The sequence below is a fragment of the Balearica regulorum genome, chromosome 5 (assembly GCF_011004875.1).
Source record: "Balearica regulorum gibbericeps isolate bBalReg1 chromosome 5, bBalReg1.pri, whole genome shotgun sequence".
In the NCBI taxonomy this organism is placed as follows: Eukaryota; Metazoa; Chordata; class Aves; order Gruiformes; family Gruidae; genus Balearica; species Balearica regulorum.
In genome coordinates this window covers 18012622-18031026 of record NC_046188.1, presented here as the reverse complement: position 1 = coordinate 18031026, position 18405 = coordinate 18012622, and the positions used below count along the sequence as shown (strand labels likewise).

General features: G+C 45.1%; 2 protein-coding genes across 2 annotated transcripts in view; both read left to right on the top strand.

The window, feature by feature from the left end:
* SLC24A4 (solute carrier family 24 member 4) overlaps nt 1–18405 on the top strand; it is a 410963-nt gene that overhangs the window by 141664 nt on the left and 250894 nt on the right. The gene's annotated exons all lie outside the window — the stretch shown is intronic.
* RIN3 (Ras and Rab interactor 3) overlaps nt 1–18405 on the top strand; it is a 69729-nt gene that overhangs the window by 30858 nt on the left and 20466 nt on the right. The window contains exons 4-5 of the mRNA XM_075753651.1: nt 11625–11697; nt 14745–14836. Coding sequence (XP_075609766.1) covers nt 11625–11697; nt 14745–14836 — 165 coding nt within the window. The remainder of the gene's footprint in view (nt 1–11624; nt 11698–14744; nt 14837–18405) is intronic.

The following is an 18405-nucleotide window of genomic DNA, read 5'->3' as shown; positions in this document are numbered from 1 at the left end:
ATGGTATTTTCCCACATGAACTGCATTGAAGTATTGCATGAATGAGGTCATGAGAAAAAAATGGGAGGATAGCTCAGTCACTGCAGCCTACTCACAATTTAGCTCCTTTAATGAGAGTAGCCAGTTGTGCAAATGAGCTTTGTGATATGAATATTTTTGTGGAAGTGTTGGCAGTTCTTGCAATAGCTTCCTTAGTTTTGCAAGTCTTTTTGCTAACACCCTGCCTGCTGGAATCAGGAAGTAGAGTGAAGATAGACAGATTTTTTTTTTTTTTCCCAGAAAAAGAAATAACTATCACAATTGCAGAGAAAAACCTAAAGATGTACATTAAAATTTCTTAAAGATTCAGAAAACAGAATATACAGGAAAACAACCTACAGGAAGACCATCTCCCATTTTTAAAATTAATTTTAATTGCTTTTATTTTGGATCTCTTCTGAACTGAAATGGAGTTGGAAAAGGTGGAAATCTGTGGTACTGACTGAGGTCAGAAATATGGGATCTTTCACTTCATAGCTAAAGTGAATGAACTGAAGCATGTGCTGGTATTCATGACACCGACTTCTGAGATGAAGCCATTTATTTGGGTAGCACTTGCAGATTTTTATGGAGGTTTTCAAGACAGGGCTGGGTAAAGCCTTGAGCAACTTGGTTTGACCTCATGGCTGACCCTGCTTTGAGCAGAGGTTTGGGCTAGAAGTCTCCTGGGGTCCCTGCCAGCCTGAGTGATCCCGTGAGAGGGGACCAGCCAGTGAGCCTGAGTCAGTCTGTGGGCAAGCTCAGGGCAGACGGCAGTTCTCAGAAGGGATGTCTCAGAAGAGCAGAAAAGCAGTTCCCATTCTCTAAGACCCAAGTTCTGGGAGAAATACTGCTAAGATTTATAAAAGGATGGTGGTGAAAAAGGATAAATAAATCATAAATATTTCCTAGGTAGTGTCTCACCTGTGATAGCCCCCAAAACTTCCTTTCTTTGGTAGACACCTTGTGTACGGAGGAGAGAATGTGCTCAGCCTACTTAGTGCACATCTCCAGTTGAATTAACTCATATGAGGTATCTCAGTGTGCTTGAAAAGGCCCGGTAATGCCCTTTAGATGCAATTGTACGCCCTTCTGCATATTGCAGAGCTAAGCTTGCTGCAGGCTGAGATAGACTTCATCATGTGGAGTTAATAGCACTGCAAGGCTCCTGGACAGTTTTTGCACAAATGCTAAAGGAACTTTTCAGTTGGAGTAGGCCAATACAAGCAGTAAATGTACATCCTGTCTTTCCCAAGTTGAACCTCTGGAGATAACCTCTGGCTCATCAGAGGGTAGGCAGAAGGGCCCATCAGAAAGTACATTTGGTTACTTCTGTTATCACTGTGATGGTACTGTAGTTCTTTTTTAAATGGTCACTTTAACTGAAACGGTTGGCCTCCTTGAGTGGAAACCCTGAAGCTTTCAACACCGGAAAGAAGAATACTTCATACTGTAATCTAAGGCATGAAAAGCAGGGTAGGACTATTTATAGCTCTGATTTCCTCTGAATAGATGAGAGGCTAAACCTGACATTACAGAGTGAAAAGATCAAGTTTTGGGGTTTGTTTTTTTTGATACCCCATGCTGCTATTCAGCGATAAAGCAGACAAAGAGAGGACTGCCATGGCAACCACCTCATGAACTGCCCTGGAGACTTGTCTACCAGCTAGAAAGGTCATTAAGCATCTTCAACTTCAGGTTTACTATAGAGTATGATTTTACTGAATACATATATATATATGGCAAAATCAACACTAGTCCCAGTAACTAGTAGTTAGGGTACTGCAGCCTCACGAACACAGGTAGATGGAAAAGGGTGTGGGTACTGTCCCTAGGAGAGGAGCCAGGTTTTAGGTGAGTTCAGGCTGTAACTTTGTGCTGACACTGCTGCCGCACACTATCATGAGAAGCCCTCTTGCCATCCCTTATCCACTGGCCACGTGTGTCCATGCTCTCATGCCCCTCTGGTCCCCATCTTCCTCTCCCTCATGCAAATTATGGCTGGGAAGGAGTGAGCAGTGCAGACATGGGGATGGGAAAGTGGGACTGCATGGTGGGGCAATGCTTCTTTAGAGATCCTGCCATGTGCTGGGTTACGTGAAATAAAGTCTGGAAAGGAGAAGAAAGTGATATGGGGGTGAAGGGGCAGCTAGTGACTGCGGGGAAGGTGGGTGGCAGGCTGGAGGCAGAGGTCTGGGAACAGGGTGGAGAGGGGCAGTAGGTGGCCAAGGACGCGGCCACATCCTGTAGTGCTGGATGACTGCGTGAGCCTCCAAGATGCTCTGGGCAAAGCTGGAAAGAGGATGCCCATGGAGGCAGGAGCCCAGCAGAGCTGCCCTGCGGTGCAAGGAGAGGAGGCTGCAGGCAGGGTCAAGCACTGTTGGGAAGGGTGGGAGGTCTGTGCAAAACCACAGCCAAATTGCCCCGTGGCAGCCAAGCTCCTTGAGGCAGAGCACCGCTGGTACCATGCTGAAGAGCTGCCCCTTCTAGTCCCTGCTGAGCTGAATTCAGCTGAATTTTCCCAAGGAACTCGGTGTTACTGCACCCATTTTATAGACTGAGAGCTGAGCACAGGTTGCTGAAGGGGCTTGGGCAGCCACGCACCACTGGCCCTGAACAAGCCCAGCTCCTGGCCAGCACTGTATTTACCAGGCTGCAGAGGGGCCCTTTGCCTGCCAAGCACTTGACTTTGTTCAGCACTGAGGTACCAACACTCCTGACATTTTTTGTACGCTTTTTGTATACCCAGACAGGCAACTCTGCTGCTGTACTGTGAGGCAAGCCAATTTTTCCAGTTCTCTTCAGAGGAATGTTTTCCTTTATTGATGCATGATGGAGTGTGTGATTGAGGCAAAGTAAGAAGCTGTTGTCAGCTCTGGGCCTGACTAGCCTGAAGAAAAGCAGAAATGTGCTGGAAAAAATACCAACAGAGTTATCAAAGCCCTTGGGAGAGAAGATATCTCTTCTCTTCTCTTGCCAAAAATGGCTGATTTCCCTAATTCCATCTCAATTAAACAAATCATACATTTCAGCAACAGAACTTGGCCAAGACTACTTTTTTCAAGGATTAGCTAGTCGATGAATAAAAGTTTGTGTATTTTTAGCAGGGAAGGCTGGAAAAGCTGAATATGTAGTTAACCTTAAGCTTCAAATTTTCAGCAGTTCGATTGCATATAAGGAGGACTCTGGGCATGCAGGCTAGTATTCTATTTTCCCATAGCAAATGACTCCTGTTCAGTGCGGCAGACACCTTGCTGTTAAGAAGAGTAGACTGACAAATGTTATCTTTTAAAGTGGTTCCTGTTGCTGCCGATGGTATGTCTGTGTGACAGCTCTGAAGATATACAGCTACCCTAGTTATCTTCCGATTAGCCTCGCTCAGACACAGATAACAATCTGCCTGCATCACTCAGGGCTCAGCATGGGCTAATTTCCCCTGTTTATGCCTGTTTCTCACTAGTGAGAAACATCTACCATCACCTATGCAGCTTCTTGGCATGAAAAACCTACCATTGAGTAAGTCCACCCCATGGTGTGGGAGAACTGGGCACCTCTGCCTCAGCCCTGGCCTCCAGCTCAAGGGATGCGATTTTGCTGTTGCTTTCTGCTGGATCTCATCTGCCTCCACAGGCAATGCAAAGCCAAAGGCCACCTCTGTGTGGGCCATTGTAAGGACACAGGAGATATTATCACTGCCTGGTCTGCCGTCTGTGGTTTGACTGGAGATCCAGACTGAATGATTTCTAGTCCCCTAAGGATGTCTAACCTAGATGTTTTCCCAAGGTTAGTCTGCCTGGCAAGGATGAGTTCTCCATTATCCCCATTGTTATTAACCCTGAAAATTGAGTTAGTGTCAAGGAGTTCCCACTCAGGAGACTACTCTGAAGTAGGAGCCCAGAGTTTTGGTTTGGCAAGAACAGCGACCGAGGGCTTGGGGGATGTTGTAAAACATGGTATGAGGACACAGTTTATAACCTGTTGCGCAAGTTCATAATTTCTCTTCTAAATGCAGGCATGCACAAGGAAAGCAGAAAGTGTCACCAAGCCCCACTCGTCTGAGCTGAGTTCCATGTCGCTTTGACACACTGCTTATTTTAAAACATAAAACACTTTTAAAACCTAAGACACTTGTGCAGCTGCTTTTCCAAGATGTTACAGTGCCAGGTTTCTGTGTGGTTTACAAGTTGTTTTGGAAACATTCTGGTTGCTTATAGCGGGTGTTTTGTTTTTCTTTTTTTTTTCTAAACTCTCACTCTGAAGAGTTACCTCCCCCCTCTCCATGCAAACATTTTCATTTTTACCGTAGGCTTTAAACCAATAGGATTGTAGGGAAAGTCTGTTGGAAAGAAGCCCTCAGGTTCTTGTTAGCTTTGTTAATCCTCACTTTGGCTTTTTTTTGCCTTATTTTTCACTCTCAAGAGGCATCATGCAAAATCTGTGGGTAATCAGAGCTAGAGACTATGTGTGCTGTTCTAGGATAATATTGTCTTACCCTACTCTGCTTAGTACCTTGAACATAACCCAAAAAGCTTACTGGTTTTAAAACAGCTACTCTAAATCAGTACCCATAATACCAGTGCCCTTGTCTCAGTGGCTAAACTGGAACAAATTATAATTTTTGCCCTTGGACAGTGTTTGCTATCTGTAGATACTAAAGAGTGTAATAAACAAGGGTTTAGACTTGAAATGAAGTAAATAAGATACTGCTTGAAATAAAGTGAGGGCAGTAAGGACCTCGTACTTTGACCTTTGAGTAGGACCTTCAAAGTCAGTGAGAGTGCAATCTATCCCACGCAGAAGAGTGGGACTCAGAAGACCTTCTTCCACCAGGTTGGCAACTAGGTGGGATCGCAGTTCTCAGAAGTAGAAACAGCATTGTTTCCTTTTATTGTCCACCCTATTACCTCTGCCGTTTCAGAGTGGGTTAGTCCCTTTCATCACTCGCCTTTGGAAAATGTAGTCCTTCTTCCTGGAAGTCTCTCACGCAGAATGTGGTTCTGGGTACCGGATGGCTTCCCTTAAAATGCTCAGAAAACTTCCTTTTTCTATGTGATTAACCTCAACTCTATGGTATGTCATGATGTATCTCAGAGCCACAGAAATAAACTTTTCTGTAAAGTAAATGGAAAAAAATGATTCTTAATAAAATACTTCTGTATGATAACATATATTTTTCACATAAGGATTGATTCTCATGATTATCTATACAACCTGGAAATTGTTGCTAAGAACTAAACCCCCAGAATTTCAAATCATAGCATCCTTTCCTGTTACATGGGGCACAGAGGAGACTTTATGTATCTGAAAGCCTTGTTTACTTCACAAAGTTTTACCAAAGAAATTTGCCTTCTGAGAACAACTTGCAAGTACCTACATTCTGTTTGTCTTGTCAGCCTTAGCCCTGAGCCCTGACAGTTTGAATCACCGTGCTGGGCAGCATGAATCTTGTACTGCTATTGGAATCGTACGGGTGGATGCTGAATTAGCCTGTGAAAATGTGACTTCTTCAGCAATGACCCACAGTGCTCAAATGCTTACAGCAGCGACCACACCAATCGAATGTGTCACCTACTCCCCTCGGTGTCCTGAGGAGCTCTCTCAGTCCTCAACATTTCAGAAAGGCCACGTTTTCCCCCTCCTCCCTGCTGTGTGAGAGCAAGATGTGTAGCCCTGCATGGCTACATCTAAAACTCCAGCCAAACCTCATGTTGCCATCTGGTCCTGGGAAGAAGTCCTGAGTCTCCCCAGCCTCTGGCTGAAGAAACAGTGCAAACCAGGTATGGAATTTCCACAGACTTTAAGGTGTTTATTTGAGCACTGAAAAGGAACTGCAGGGTGAGGATCTGAGAAGGAAGGGAAGTAAGTGCTTTGAAACCGAACAGCCATTCGCCAGACTGTGCTCTGCTCTTAACCCCTGAAATGGCTGGCAGTGCCCGTGGGCCTGCCGGGACTCTTCACGTGGATACGGGTAAGGCAAGCACTGAGGAGCTGTGACACTTTTCTCTTAGCTAGGTCAGCTGTGCTTGAAGTACCCTTGAGAGCCACCCTCTCAACCCCTGCTGAAAAACTAATTGCAGTAAGGAGGAAACAGCCGCGAAATGACTGTAACGCGTTTCTGCTCAAGCATTCTGCAGCAGAGGCAACGAGACCAGGCAGCAGCAGGAGTTTATGCTGAACTAAAGACATAAAATCTGAGTGGACACCAAGGTGATGCTTTTCTTCTTGGCTGAATGTGGACGAGCCAAAATATAGTGGAGCGGCCAAGAGCGCTGTGGCTGTTGTTAGATGTGAGGATGGTCTTTTTTCTTAGCACCAGGACATGGACACGGTGCACAAAGAAACAGAGCACTCTGCCGAGTGTCCCCCCACTCAACCCCAGCCTGAGAAGTGTGCAAAAGCCTGTGTTTTGCATCTTCTTTAATGGCATTAATTTCATTCTGCACAATGCAATTATATTTTGTGAAAAACATAGTTTAAAAATAGATCTCTCTTACACTCAAGACCCAAGCTCATTACCACTTTATCACTTTCATAATTCATTAGTTTCAATATTGCAGGAACTGCCACCAGCAGTGATTTTTTTTCATCATGGACAGAAAGATTAAACTCTGTAGGAAACCTTAAAATTGAAATCCTGTGAGAAAGCATGAGCTGGATGCACAACAGTAGACTCTGGCAGAAGTCCAAACCAGGGAAGTTTCTGCCTTTCCTTGATGAGGGAAAAAATAGAAACAACTGACAGTTTCATGAAAGAATCACTAGAAAAGACAAGAAAGACAAAACAGACCTGGGTTGCCCCAGACAGGCTAGAACTGTGCAACCAAAAAGGAAACTGCAGCTTAGGCATCAGATGGAAGAAGCAGAGGCATCAGATTACAGGAGAAGTAAAAAGGCCTTGAGAAAAGCAAACAGACAAACAGTGACAGTGTTAACAAGAACACCGCACTTCAAGGCCATACAGTACCGTCCAGAAGGTCATCAAAAAGTAATACAAGAAACAATGTCAGGGACAGATACTAGGAACTTTTAAACAAACAGAGCTGTTGCAGAAAGACACCATAAACACCCTAAGGACTTCTACCACTGTAATCTAAATTTCTTCTATCCAGCTAAAGCTCTTTCTCTTAATACCACCATCAGCCTAGTGCATGAATAAGGGCCAGAAGAAGATTTGCATGTGCTCAGAGAACTGAGCAATAACCTGAAGAAATTACATCACGGTCTTAAGCATCTCTGTAAAGCACGGCAGGTACGACAAGCACGGTGTATTGTGACACACGCAACATCAGGCCTACGGTAGTCACTGCAGTCCTCTATTACAATACCCAGGCTCATTCCCCAGGGGCAGGAAACTGCTAACCTGGCCCGTGCAACAGCTAGGAACGTCAGCATCTAGCAGTAGGAAAGTCGGTAACCTCTGTTGTGGAGCGATCCCATCTTCAGAGCGAGCAGAGGGCTGAGGGTAGCAAAAGAGCAACTAAGCTGGCCAGTGCTGCTTACTGCAAAGGTCAGTGCAAGCAAGGTCATGCCAACTTGGTATCAAGCCAGACACTTATATCAAAGCAGGGAAACTCCAGTGAGAGGTGTGGTGAGGAAACTCTGGAGTTATAATCTTGCATTTTAAAGTAGAAATAGAAAAGTGGAATCACTCCCATGATGACAAATCTCACAGTTTGCCAGAATCTGGAAAGATAAGAGCATCTCAAGCACATCCAAGCAGGATTTCTGAGGATGGTTGTGTTCTCAGTAGTCCTCTGTCAACACAACTGCTGCAGAATAAGGAATTCATATCTTTGAATTCGTATGTCTCTGAAGGATTACACAGATATCAAAAACAGTGAATAGGACTAACAGTGCCATTAGAGAAGAAGAAGCTGAAGTAATTGGGTCCCGTGAGCCTATGTAAGCAGTAAGAAGATGGAAATTAGGGTGGTTTGTCCATGTGACCAGAACAACAGAACTAGCAAACATGATTCTGCAGGGAAAAATGAAAGAGGAAAGGAAGGCAGAATGCCCAGGGACAGTGTGACTCAAAACCATCAGCATCTGGATGGAGAAATGATGGGGACACCTGAAGAGTAAGGGAAACGTGAAGACAGATTGCAGTCAGTGCCTAAACATGACACTTTTCAGAGCATGTTGGTGTAGTAAAGGGAAAGATGAGACAATTATAACTTGGCCATGTCCTGTTCACTTATTGAGTTGCACAAAGGACACAAAACAGAGTATGGTCATCAGTGAACCACTAATTCGTGTTACTAATGCTTCCATCACCCATAAAATATTTTTCAATTAATCCTGATATCTCTGTTTCAGACTGCTCAAAATTGCCCGTTAATCTACACATTTCCCTTTTATTTCCTGAAGGTGGGTATTTTATGTGGGCTTCTAAATACCAGGTAAAACTCAATATGCTGTGGCAATATGTTTGGCTCACAGAACCCAGCCTATTTTTGCTGTTGCTTTTGATCATATTCTTGACATCCTGCCACTGTTCTGGTGAGATATAGAGATTTCCTTGCTTTTCAGGTGCCCTGGGTGTAGTTTTATGAGCCCAAGAAAGGTGAATTTTGTCTCTGCAGTTTTCAGCAGGATTACAGCAGTCTGGCAGAAAAGTGTCTGCTTGTAGCTTTTGCAAAAGTCATGAGTTCCTATAAATGGCAACATCATGATCCCTCCCTGAGCAGCAGTGCTCATGTCAGTGCGATGTCCCCAGCTACCCACAACACATCCACAGCCAGAGAAAAGCACCTCTTCCTGACTGTCTTCTTGGAGCAAGGTGCCTTGAGGGCACTGGGGGAGAGAGCCATTTTCCCCAGTGGTCCACAGAGCCCTTTTAGCTGTATGAACTTGCTATTTTTCTGCATCTTCTCAAGAATCAGAAACATGCAGCAGGACCCGCTTAACGGTCTCCACAAGCGAATGGCAACCATTCCTACAAGAGATGTTCCTATACTGATCCCATCACCTGCCACCCGACAGCAAAGCGGTCAGGAAGCACTGCTTATCAGTGATGCCTGCTGGTGGTCAGCAGTTGTCTAGATAAAAACAGGTTATGGAAAAAGTGTTACAGTTTCTACCGAGACCTTCCCCCCAGGAGACTGCAAGGCTTTCCCCATGGGAGCTGTGCTCGGAGTGGGTCCAAGTGGCTGCCGTAGTCCTGCACAGGCTGCTTGATATGGTCACTGTTCAGAATAAATTTTGGGCAGAGTTTTGGTCCTGATGGGGCTAGTGCTTTGAGTAATGATCCATCTAAAGCAGTGTTTTTCTATTCTTACTTGTTTGCAGGCCACCCAAAAATGTCCCGGCAGAGCTGTGGGTCTCTGTATGATGAATTCCAGCCTGCTGACAAATATGCTTGATTTTTGTCACCTTCTCTGACCTCTCACAGCAAACCAGGCACAGTCCAGTTTCTATATACCACCTGCTGAAAACTCCTGTCCTTAAGCTCCAGCAGCCTTTGTACCTAGACTGCTTTAGCTATATAATTCCTGGTGATTTGTGGTGGCTTATGCTACCTAACTATATATGGGAGGAGGAGGAGCTGTACGGTGACAAGGCACTTCTGTGTGGATACTCCTGACACTGAGGGATCAGACTAACATTCTTTTGTCTAAAATTCAGGGTCCCAAGCAGCAGAGCTTCCTGGCCATGAAATAGTCTTTAGTCTCAATCCAAGCAATCTGCTTATGTCTGTAAACATGTACAGGTGCAGCTTGCTCTCTTACGTCCACCTGCAACTCAGGATGCCAAAGTGAACATGTGGCTTCTAACAGGAATGAAGTCCTCAAAAGCATCATCCACACAAAGGGCTTTATTTAATTTCTGGAGATGCGAGTGAGTTCAGACTCTTGGGTTTTGGTTCATTCTCTGGAACAGCACTTGTCTTTATTTTTGTTTCCTGTGTCAGAGCTGCAAAGCAGATGGATTTCAAGCTATAGGAATTGTTAATGGTAGATGTTTAATTAAAATGCCGGACTGAAACATGATTCTTACTAAGGAAAAAGAAAAAAAAAACTTGCTGAACATTTATTTTTCTAGTTGTGGGAGAATAGTAAGGGAAGGGGACTGTTTTGCTCAAAGTATGTTTTAAATTCCACATTGCAGTCTGGTATCAGTGTGCACACTGAGGTTGATCAGTTCGTGCTGATCCAACACAAATCGATGTTAGGAATGACTTCTGAGAATTACACAGCCTTTGCCTCTTTAAAAAATTGCCTACTTTAGTGTATTCAACCCAAAATAGCACTGTGCAGAGCCTGGGCTAGGACAAAGGGAGAAGTAAAAGGAGGAAATGCCTTGTTTGGGGAATGAACTGTGAAGCTGAACAAGAGACAAGCTTGAGCATTTCCTTCCAGTGGGATTCTCTGCTGGCTGGAGAACAAGAGCCAGTGCACGGAGCTGGGGGAGAGGAAAGCCAGGCAGATGTGTCCCTCCCACAGGTGCTGGAGGCCCTGTTTTGTAGAGGAGCTTATAACCAGGCAGGCAGGGCAAGGAGCTGAAGATGTTTCACAGGGCTGTGAATCATGGCAGGCCGAGGAAGCTGAGATTCGTGTCCACAGCTCTGAAGGGTGGCCTAGAAAACAGAGTGAAGGAAGATGCAGAGTGGCTGCGGGCACCGCTGTGGCGGTGTGAGCTGGTCCTGCCCCCCAAGGACTCCTGGCATGCTCCTGTAGCAGGAGCGGTGCAGCTCTGGGGCTCCAGTTCTCTACCACCAGTAAGCAAGCATTTTTGAGAATCCACCGCAGATTTCCTTAAATCTGTCACTCTCTGTTTGTGACGGTGTGTTGTGTACATATGGGAATAGACAACTTAGGAGACTATAAAGCTGAAGCAAAGCTGGACACTTCTCTCTTTCAGATCCATCTCTTTCTCTCTGCCTTGGATTATCGGTCAATGTGAAATTTTCTCCATCGGCTGGTGAATTTTTTCTAGTTTAGCAGCCAAAAGCTCTATAATAACATGTGAGATTCGGGCTACACAATGCCATAGCATGCTGTTATAAAGGAGGTCATCTTGAAGAACTCTGCAATGTGGTGTGGATTGTATTTTGCCACTTAAAGGAAAGTGCTGTCGCTGTGTTACACAATGGGAGGGAGAAGACAGGAGAGATACAAATAGGCTATGCTCACACTGCCTGCATGACCCAGGTCAGAGCCCACACACATAGTAATGAAACAGTAATTTCTATTTTTTTTTTGCTTCAAAGCACTTTGTCCATCCAGACCAAACCAGATTCCAGCATCGAGAGTCACAAGGTCACAGTGTATTGCGGATGTGCATCCTTAGAGATAGATGGGCTTGTAACGAACCCTTTGGCTGTGACCTGAGCTCTTTTTCTTCCCATTGTTTTTATTGCTGTCACAACACTCTATCTTGACCTAACGATTCAGAAAGCCAGGCTGAGACATTTCTTCTCTAGTGTTTCCCTGAAGAATTTCATTGTGTTTGGCCGCCTGAAGCCAGTTTTTTATGCTTCTTCATATTAGTCCATGCAAATACTGGACATTGACAGAATACAAGATGTGTGAGCCAAACCCACCAGCTTTTTTTACCATACAGCTCAAAGAAAACAGTTGCTGACTGTCTTTTTTGTTTTTCATTAGTCCTGTACCTGGAAGGATCTGTCCTTGTATTTGAGGATGTCTTCAAACTGGTTGCCTTCTACTGTGTCAGTAGGTGAGTTGGATTCCTTGCTTCCATGGAGGGGTCGCTTCATGCTTCCTTCTGGACTGCCTTTCCTCAGTATCCAGTCACAGCACAGCCCCCGCTGTTTCCTCCGGTTTCATACAACCTGCCAGACCAGGAGCTATTTCAGATGCTAGTATCTACAATGGGGCCAGATCACCCAGTTTCTACCCAGGCACAGCTTAACAACAGCTGTCCCTGAGGCTGGAAGTTTTGTCTGAGGAAGGTCCATAGGGCTGCACTCACAAAGAACTGAGGCACAGGACTGGGGCTAGCAGGGCACAGAGCAAAAAGGGTCCTGGATTAACCATCTCTTATTAAAAGCAGCTTTAAGCATCCACACACACCTGGCAGCAGCTTAACAAACCTGCTAGCAGACTGTTGCCTGTGGGAGACTCAGAGCAATTAGTCACCTATGGGGATCTGTCAAGAAGAGTAGTCCTGAAACAATTTCTGTTCTTTAGCCAGAATTTAAAAATAAAATAAAGCAATGAAGAATAGACCTTCATGGTTTGCTTAGCGCAGAAATACCAAACATAGTGGGCACAGAGATGGGAAAGACCTGTAAGGTAATTTTCATTACAGCAAGGTTTGATCAGCAGCTGATGAGTCCCTCTGTGTGATTAAACCTGTGTGTCTGCAGTCTTCTCCAATCTGTGTGTTTGTGCTAAGCACACTGCAGCGATACCTCCACAAGATACTTACCCCATTCCTGCTGCATCAGGCCTGGTTTTGCATTGGATGCAAACTTTGACCTCCCCTGTATAAACTTAGAAGACTCTTAAAGTAGTTATCCAGAATCTGCTTTCCGCTTTTAAATGGAAATATGTTTACATGGCAGTCATGTTAGTGACGTGGTTAGGTCACATAGTAGGAACGGTCTATCTATGGTGTGATACGGCGTGCTGCAGCTTACCCAGCCTGTAGCAGTCACACTCTTTTGGGGGCTGCTCCTGCAGCCAGCCAAGTTGAACACTGCTGGGCCAGGACTCCTGTCTGCGTGCCAGGGACCACGCTCTGTCTCACCCCCATCAGTGAAAAGACATTTAGCCATCTAGATGTGTATAGACCCTATAGACTGGGCATAAATTAACCCCTGGCTACATATAAAGATTTCTGTCTTACCAAAGGAGCAAAGAAGAGTCCAAATGCAAACAAGAATTAGGCATTTCTAGCCAAATTGTTGATGGGAGGAAAAATCTGCTCGCTTCTGCTTTCTTGCAGAAAGGATCATGGCTTAAGAAAGATTCCCAGAAAGAAAAGCTCTTCTGTTAGTTCTTGTTATAGATGTTAATTCTGAGTGTCAAATACACATTCAGATGGTTCATGTGATTTCTCTGGTCGCTGTCAAAACACAAGGAAATAGGGAGTAATTTTCTGAGAGAAGCAGGTAATAAAAATGCTGCTTAGGCACTGACCTGCCATTTGCTGGCAGCTTGTCGGAGCTCTCCATGATGGTGAGTGGAGAGGCCTGTTCTCAGAGCTGTAGTAAATAGTCATGTATAAATACCTGGAAACAGCTTATCAGGGCTGATTGATAGGCTCTTCTCAAAAGAAAGTTTGGCCTGGCTAGATTACCTCAGATCACATAAATAACACCTGCAGGTGACAGGTGACTTGGTGGCTGGTCTGCAAGCTGCTGCCCCATGAATAAAACCAGATTTTTTTCTATTAGGATAATGTCTTAATGTTTCCTGATTTTTAGATGTATTTTTCTACAAAAAAAAAAAACAAACCCGCAAACCAAAAAAACACAAAAGAAAGGAACTACTTATGCATATAACAAAGAAAGCAGAAGGTCCATGACCCTCTTCCTCTTTTAAACCTGATATCTGCCATGAAAAAAAAAATAAATCCTGGGATCACATCAGTTTATGTCAATCAATGTGACAACAGAGTGCTCCGTGGTGCACAGAGAACTCATGGAGTCCACAGTACATCAGTAAGAAATGTATCTGTTAATAAGGGCAAAAATAGCCCCCCTGCATTCATCTGTCAACAGATCAGTCCTCCCCAGGTCTGCAGTCACGTGCATTATGGGGTGTGTGTTTGTGTAGCAGAGACCACCTACTCACAAAGGCAGCTTTTTCTAAAATAATTTCCTGCAGCTTGCAGAACATTTTGTTAAACTTTTTAATGTGTAAAATGAACCTGTGCCATTCCTTGCTACCTTTTAGGGACTAATATTACTGGCTTTTCTAGTCCTTGCTAGAATGGGCATTGAGGTAGGAACAGGTTTGGCAAATTGTCATTGGGCAAGAGGCAAACCTGAACAGTTCACCGCCAGCCCAAGAGCTCTGTTGTTAAATCATTTGAGACTTAGGGTGTGTTTCAGTGAAACCCAACTAACGTCCTCTGAGAAACTGCATCTTTTTTTTTTCAGTAAAAATACAGCATCTTTCCAAGCAGTCAGAAGTCTGAGAGCAGAGACTAGAGGGATATATGTTTTCTCAGTGTCATGCAGCACTTCATCGTTGTCTGTCACTTCACCCAGGGACTACCCTTCCCCAGTAGGTGTCTTCCTTCCCTAACCCCACTGCATCTGGCCATGTCCCTGTGCCTTACACTGACTTTTAAAAGAGGAAGCAGGCTGGGGAGAGAGAGGTAAACAAAAAAGACTGCAAATCATCCCCTCCACACCAAAAAGAATGGCTTTTCTACTTACAATAATTACCATTTGCAGCACCTTACTTTTCATGGGAAGGTATTTCAACCTTTTGGCCTCCCCTGAGGTGAGAGGTGTTCCTGCTGTTTTCAGAGGAAGAAGCCATGACACAGTGATTAAGCCACCGGCACAGCATGAAGCAGCTCCACAGGAGCTGGTGATCTCTTGCGAAATCCGAGCAAGCCAGGCTGGCACAATGTCCATGGTGCCTTACTGGCAGAGACATCTTCCTTTGACAGCACCCAGGACTTTGCAGAACAGGGCTGAAATTGTGAGCTAATTCAATTACTAAAACCAACAGTAGAGTCTGGAGTTCCTAACAGTTGCGGGGTTTATTGTTCTGTTGGGTTTTCACTGTTTTTCTTTTTTACAGGGATTTGCTGCCTTTCACTCTGAAGCTGCCACAAGCAATATTAGAAGCCAGTAGCTTTCAAGACCTTGAAATTATCTCTAGTCTGGGGATAGGTAAGTCCCTCAAAGCAGCCAGAGTTTCAGTCAGACTTGTGAGAACCATGGTGCCTCGCACAGACATAATGCAACTGGAGGATAGATCAACTATTGTCTTCAGAATAGCTGAGAAGGCCTGAATGCAAGAGAGAGCTTTATGATCTTTATGTTTATAGAAGCACACTGAAAAAAGGGCCACTTGCCCCTTTGGACATAAACCTCTACTTGGACTTCAGTGCAGGGTGTGGAACCTACAGACTCACTGTATAAGCTGGGGCTTTCAACAACTGAAGCGCTGCACAACCTCTCAGGAGAGCAGACATACATTGGAAGTAGTTGGCATCTGAGATGTATGAATAGAGGAAAATAGAGGAATAGAGGAAAACACCTTTGCAATTTCCCCTTCTGATGTGTGGGGGCAGTGCTGATGGGAGTGTGATATTTTTGAATTTTGATATTTCACCTTCTTCTTGCAGGATTTCTAGTTGGTAGAGAAATGTGTAGTGTCCCAGCATGTTCTCTCGCCTCACACTGATCAGATACAAAAAGGAATGTTATTTTTAGTGACAGCACCAAACGAGCAAATTTTAGATATGTATAAAGTTACAGAGCTGAGAAATGCAGTTCTGTTAACTAAAGGAGGTCTCCTTCCTATTCCTTCCCATTTAACACACTCCGCTTGAGACAGCTATTACAGTTAGCTACTCTCATGCTACTTTGCTTTTCAGTTTTCCCTCAGCTGTTGAAAACAGCCAAACAATGGTGAAAGCTGAAGACTTAGCTCACTTAGAGATACTCACTAGAGCACCCTGGGGCTTTGGGGATCTATTTTTGGATCTTCTGCATTATACCTCCCAGAAGGCATGGGCAAACACCACTGGTTTGAGTTCAGGCAGCTTCGTTGAATTTGACCATCAAATTTGCCTCTAACACTTTCAACATCCCCTATTTTGAATATGTTCCAATTTGTCAAAGCAACTTTGAGTTTGGGTGTCCAGCCAGCACATATTGCTTAAAGAAAACACCTTTGTAACTGGAGATAGCAAGTTGTAAACTTATTATTAATTTTATAACAAGTGTAGACATTTGGATTAAAATGTAAGAAGTGTATCATGATTCTCCAACCTTCTGTCTAATTTGAGCCAGCAGAGGAGATCCTGCCTCAGGCAACAGTCTCCAGCAACTTCTGAAAGAAGGGATTAACTAAAGCACAAGCCCCAAAACAATGTTGGCTGTAGTCTTCTTCCTTCTCTCCTGTACACTGGTGGTCATAAAAGTGGTAATGTTGGAGGTGACGCTTGGAGCTTTGTTTGTCACAGTACCGTGCATGCCAGGAAAGTCTCTGACAACAGAAGAAAACCTGCTGTTGTGTAAAGATTTCCTGGGAAATGATGATATCTTTTTGGAATGTCGTGCTGTCTTGGTAAAGTCAAACAGGCTGAAGTAATGAGCGATGCTGTTTACTGCTTCCTGGAACAAAACTTTGAGGGTACAAATGGGTACACAAACAATAAGTGGTGCCCGAAGTGGCGCTCCCAAAGGAAAGCTAGTGTTGTTTGAAATTCTCGTATGTTGCTTTTTATTTATTTCAAAGTGATATGTTTTTTGAGGGGGTAGAAGATGTCTACCTGCAAGCTGGATTGTTCCACAAAGCATCTGGTTGTTACGTGTATTGTCAAAGAGGATGTACTGCAGGGCCTCTAGTCCGGACCTTGCTGATGCAGAAGGCATTTTAGCAGGAGAATTAGCGTGATTGCACTGCACAAAGAGCACATACCATCACAGACATGCCGAAGTCTCAAAGAACTGCTTAATTATCTCTCCCAGAGTGTATGCTAAGGGAAGAGCCAGGACAGCAATGGGAGATGATCAAACTGCTTTTCGTGCTGTATGAGGCAGTGTGGCTGGGCTGGGAAAAACCCTCTCTGAAGCAGCCGTGTAACCCTTAGTAAGACCACCTCATCTGGTTCTTCACAGTCTGCGTGGAACACTGCATTTTCATCACAGTGCCTTATCCTGACCACTACTGAGAAAAATAACCAACTTCCCTTTTGTAGATAGGTTTACTCACCATTTCCTCAGCCCGTGAGACTCCACAGCATTAAATTCTGACTTAAACAAGCAACTTCCACTGTCTTGCATTTGCTGATACCCAGTAGAAATGGGGAGTTTGAAGGAAATCATACCCCAGACAGTCTCAGATGTGAGGAGCTTGGCAGTGTGCGGTTGCATCTGCGCGTCTATTCCTGAATTCTGTTGACGAGTGTGCTGCTGTTCCTGGCAACACTTTAATTTTAAGCTTCTTTGTTCTCCTCCCGCTCATGGTAGGAAATCAGAGAATAAAGCTGTTCTAACCTCAACCTCCCTGAGAAAACATGGTGACATGGCTTATGAAGTCAAATTAGCCACGGACACTAGCCTAGGTGGCAAGAGGCTAAATCAGCAATTTTATTCTGATGGGAATGGAGAGTCTTTTAGTTCACCTGAGCATGGCTTACTCTGTGCCCACGTTATAGAAATGCTTGGCGAGAGGGAGCAGAGGGGCCGGGAGGAGTTGGCCTGCCCATCCTGCCCTGCCTGCAGCACTTGCACCTGCCGGAGGGAAGGGGACAGTCCCTGTCCCTGGGGCAGATTGTCCCCATCGCTGGCAGAAGGAGGCAAGGCCTGCAGCAGGCTCAGGGTGCCGAGGGGGAAAGGCAGAGCCCTGCAGAGGGCAGGTCATGGCAGCAGCAGAAAGAAGATAGCTTTGCCAGCAACACTGTGGAGCTGGCTGCAAGCAGGAAGCCATCAAAAGTCACGGCTGCACCGGGGAGCAAAACGGGAAGATGTGGCCTGTCTTTGGGGACGCAGTGGGCAAGGGAGAGATTTTATCTGAATGTGTTTCACCCCAGTCCTGTGTTGGCTTTAGTTGAAGAGTTTCTTTGTTCTGTTTTGAGTTCCCTTTGAGCTTTTCTGGGGTGCTGGTTTTTAGGAAGAGGCACAGGCAGACCCTGCCCAGGGCTCTGGCCAGCTCAGCCCTGCACCCCTTTCTCCATGATGGGCTGGGGGCTACGCTGGCACAGCCGACAGGAGAACGGGGCACTGGCAAGGCAGAGCTGAAGGCACTGTCCTGAGAGCTGTACTACGTTTTCAGCACTGAGGGTCATCGCACGCGTGTGCAGCCCCATCCATCCCCCTTGGGCCCACCACGTGATGTTTTTGCTGTGAGACAGGCTTGACACCAAGCACAGGGCACTGTGTGGCAGCCCTGTTCGTGTGACCTGTCAGTCCACCCAAAGAGCGTGCTGTCGGTGTCAGTTCTGTGTCCAGGGACCAAGCATGCTGAGTAGTTATTTAGTTATCTGCATCCTTGTGTTTCCAGGATTTCCCATCTTCCCCTTTTCCCTAAATCTGTGGGCATCTATACAGTGCTTACACAGTAAATACCCTCAGAGGTTTATACCCTTTTCCTTGGTCAGAACACATGGGGTTTGCAGGATCCTGTTTCCTGATGCTTCCAGTAGTGGACACTGGCTAGCAGCTCTGAGAATGATTAAAAGCAATCAGACTGCTAAGGCAAGCAGATTTGAACACTCACCTCTGGGGGA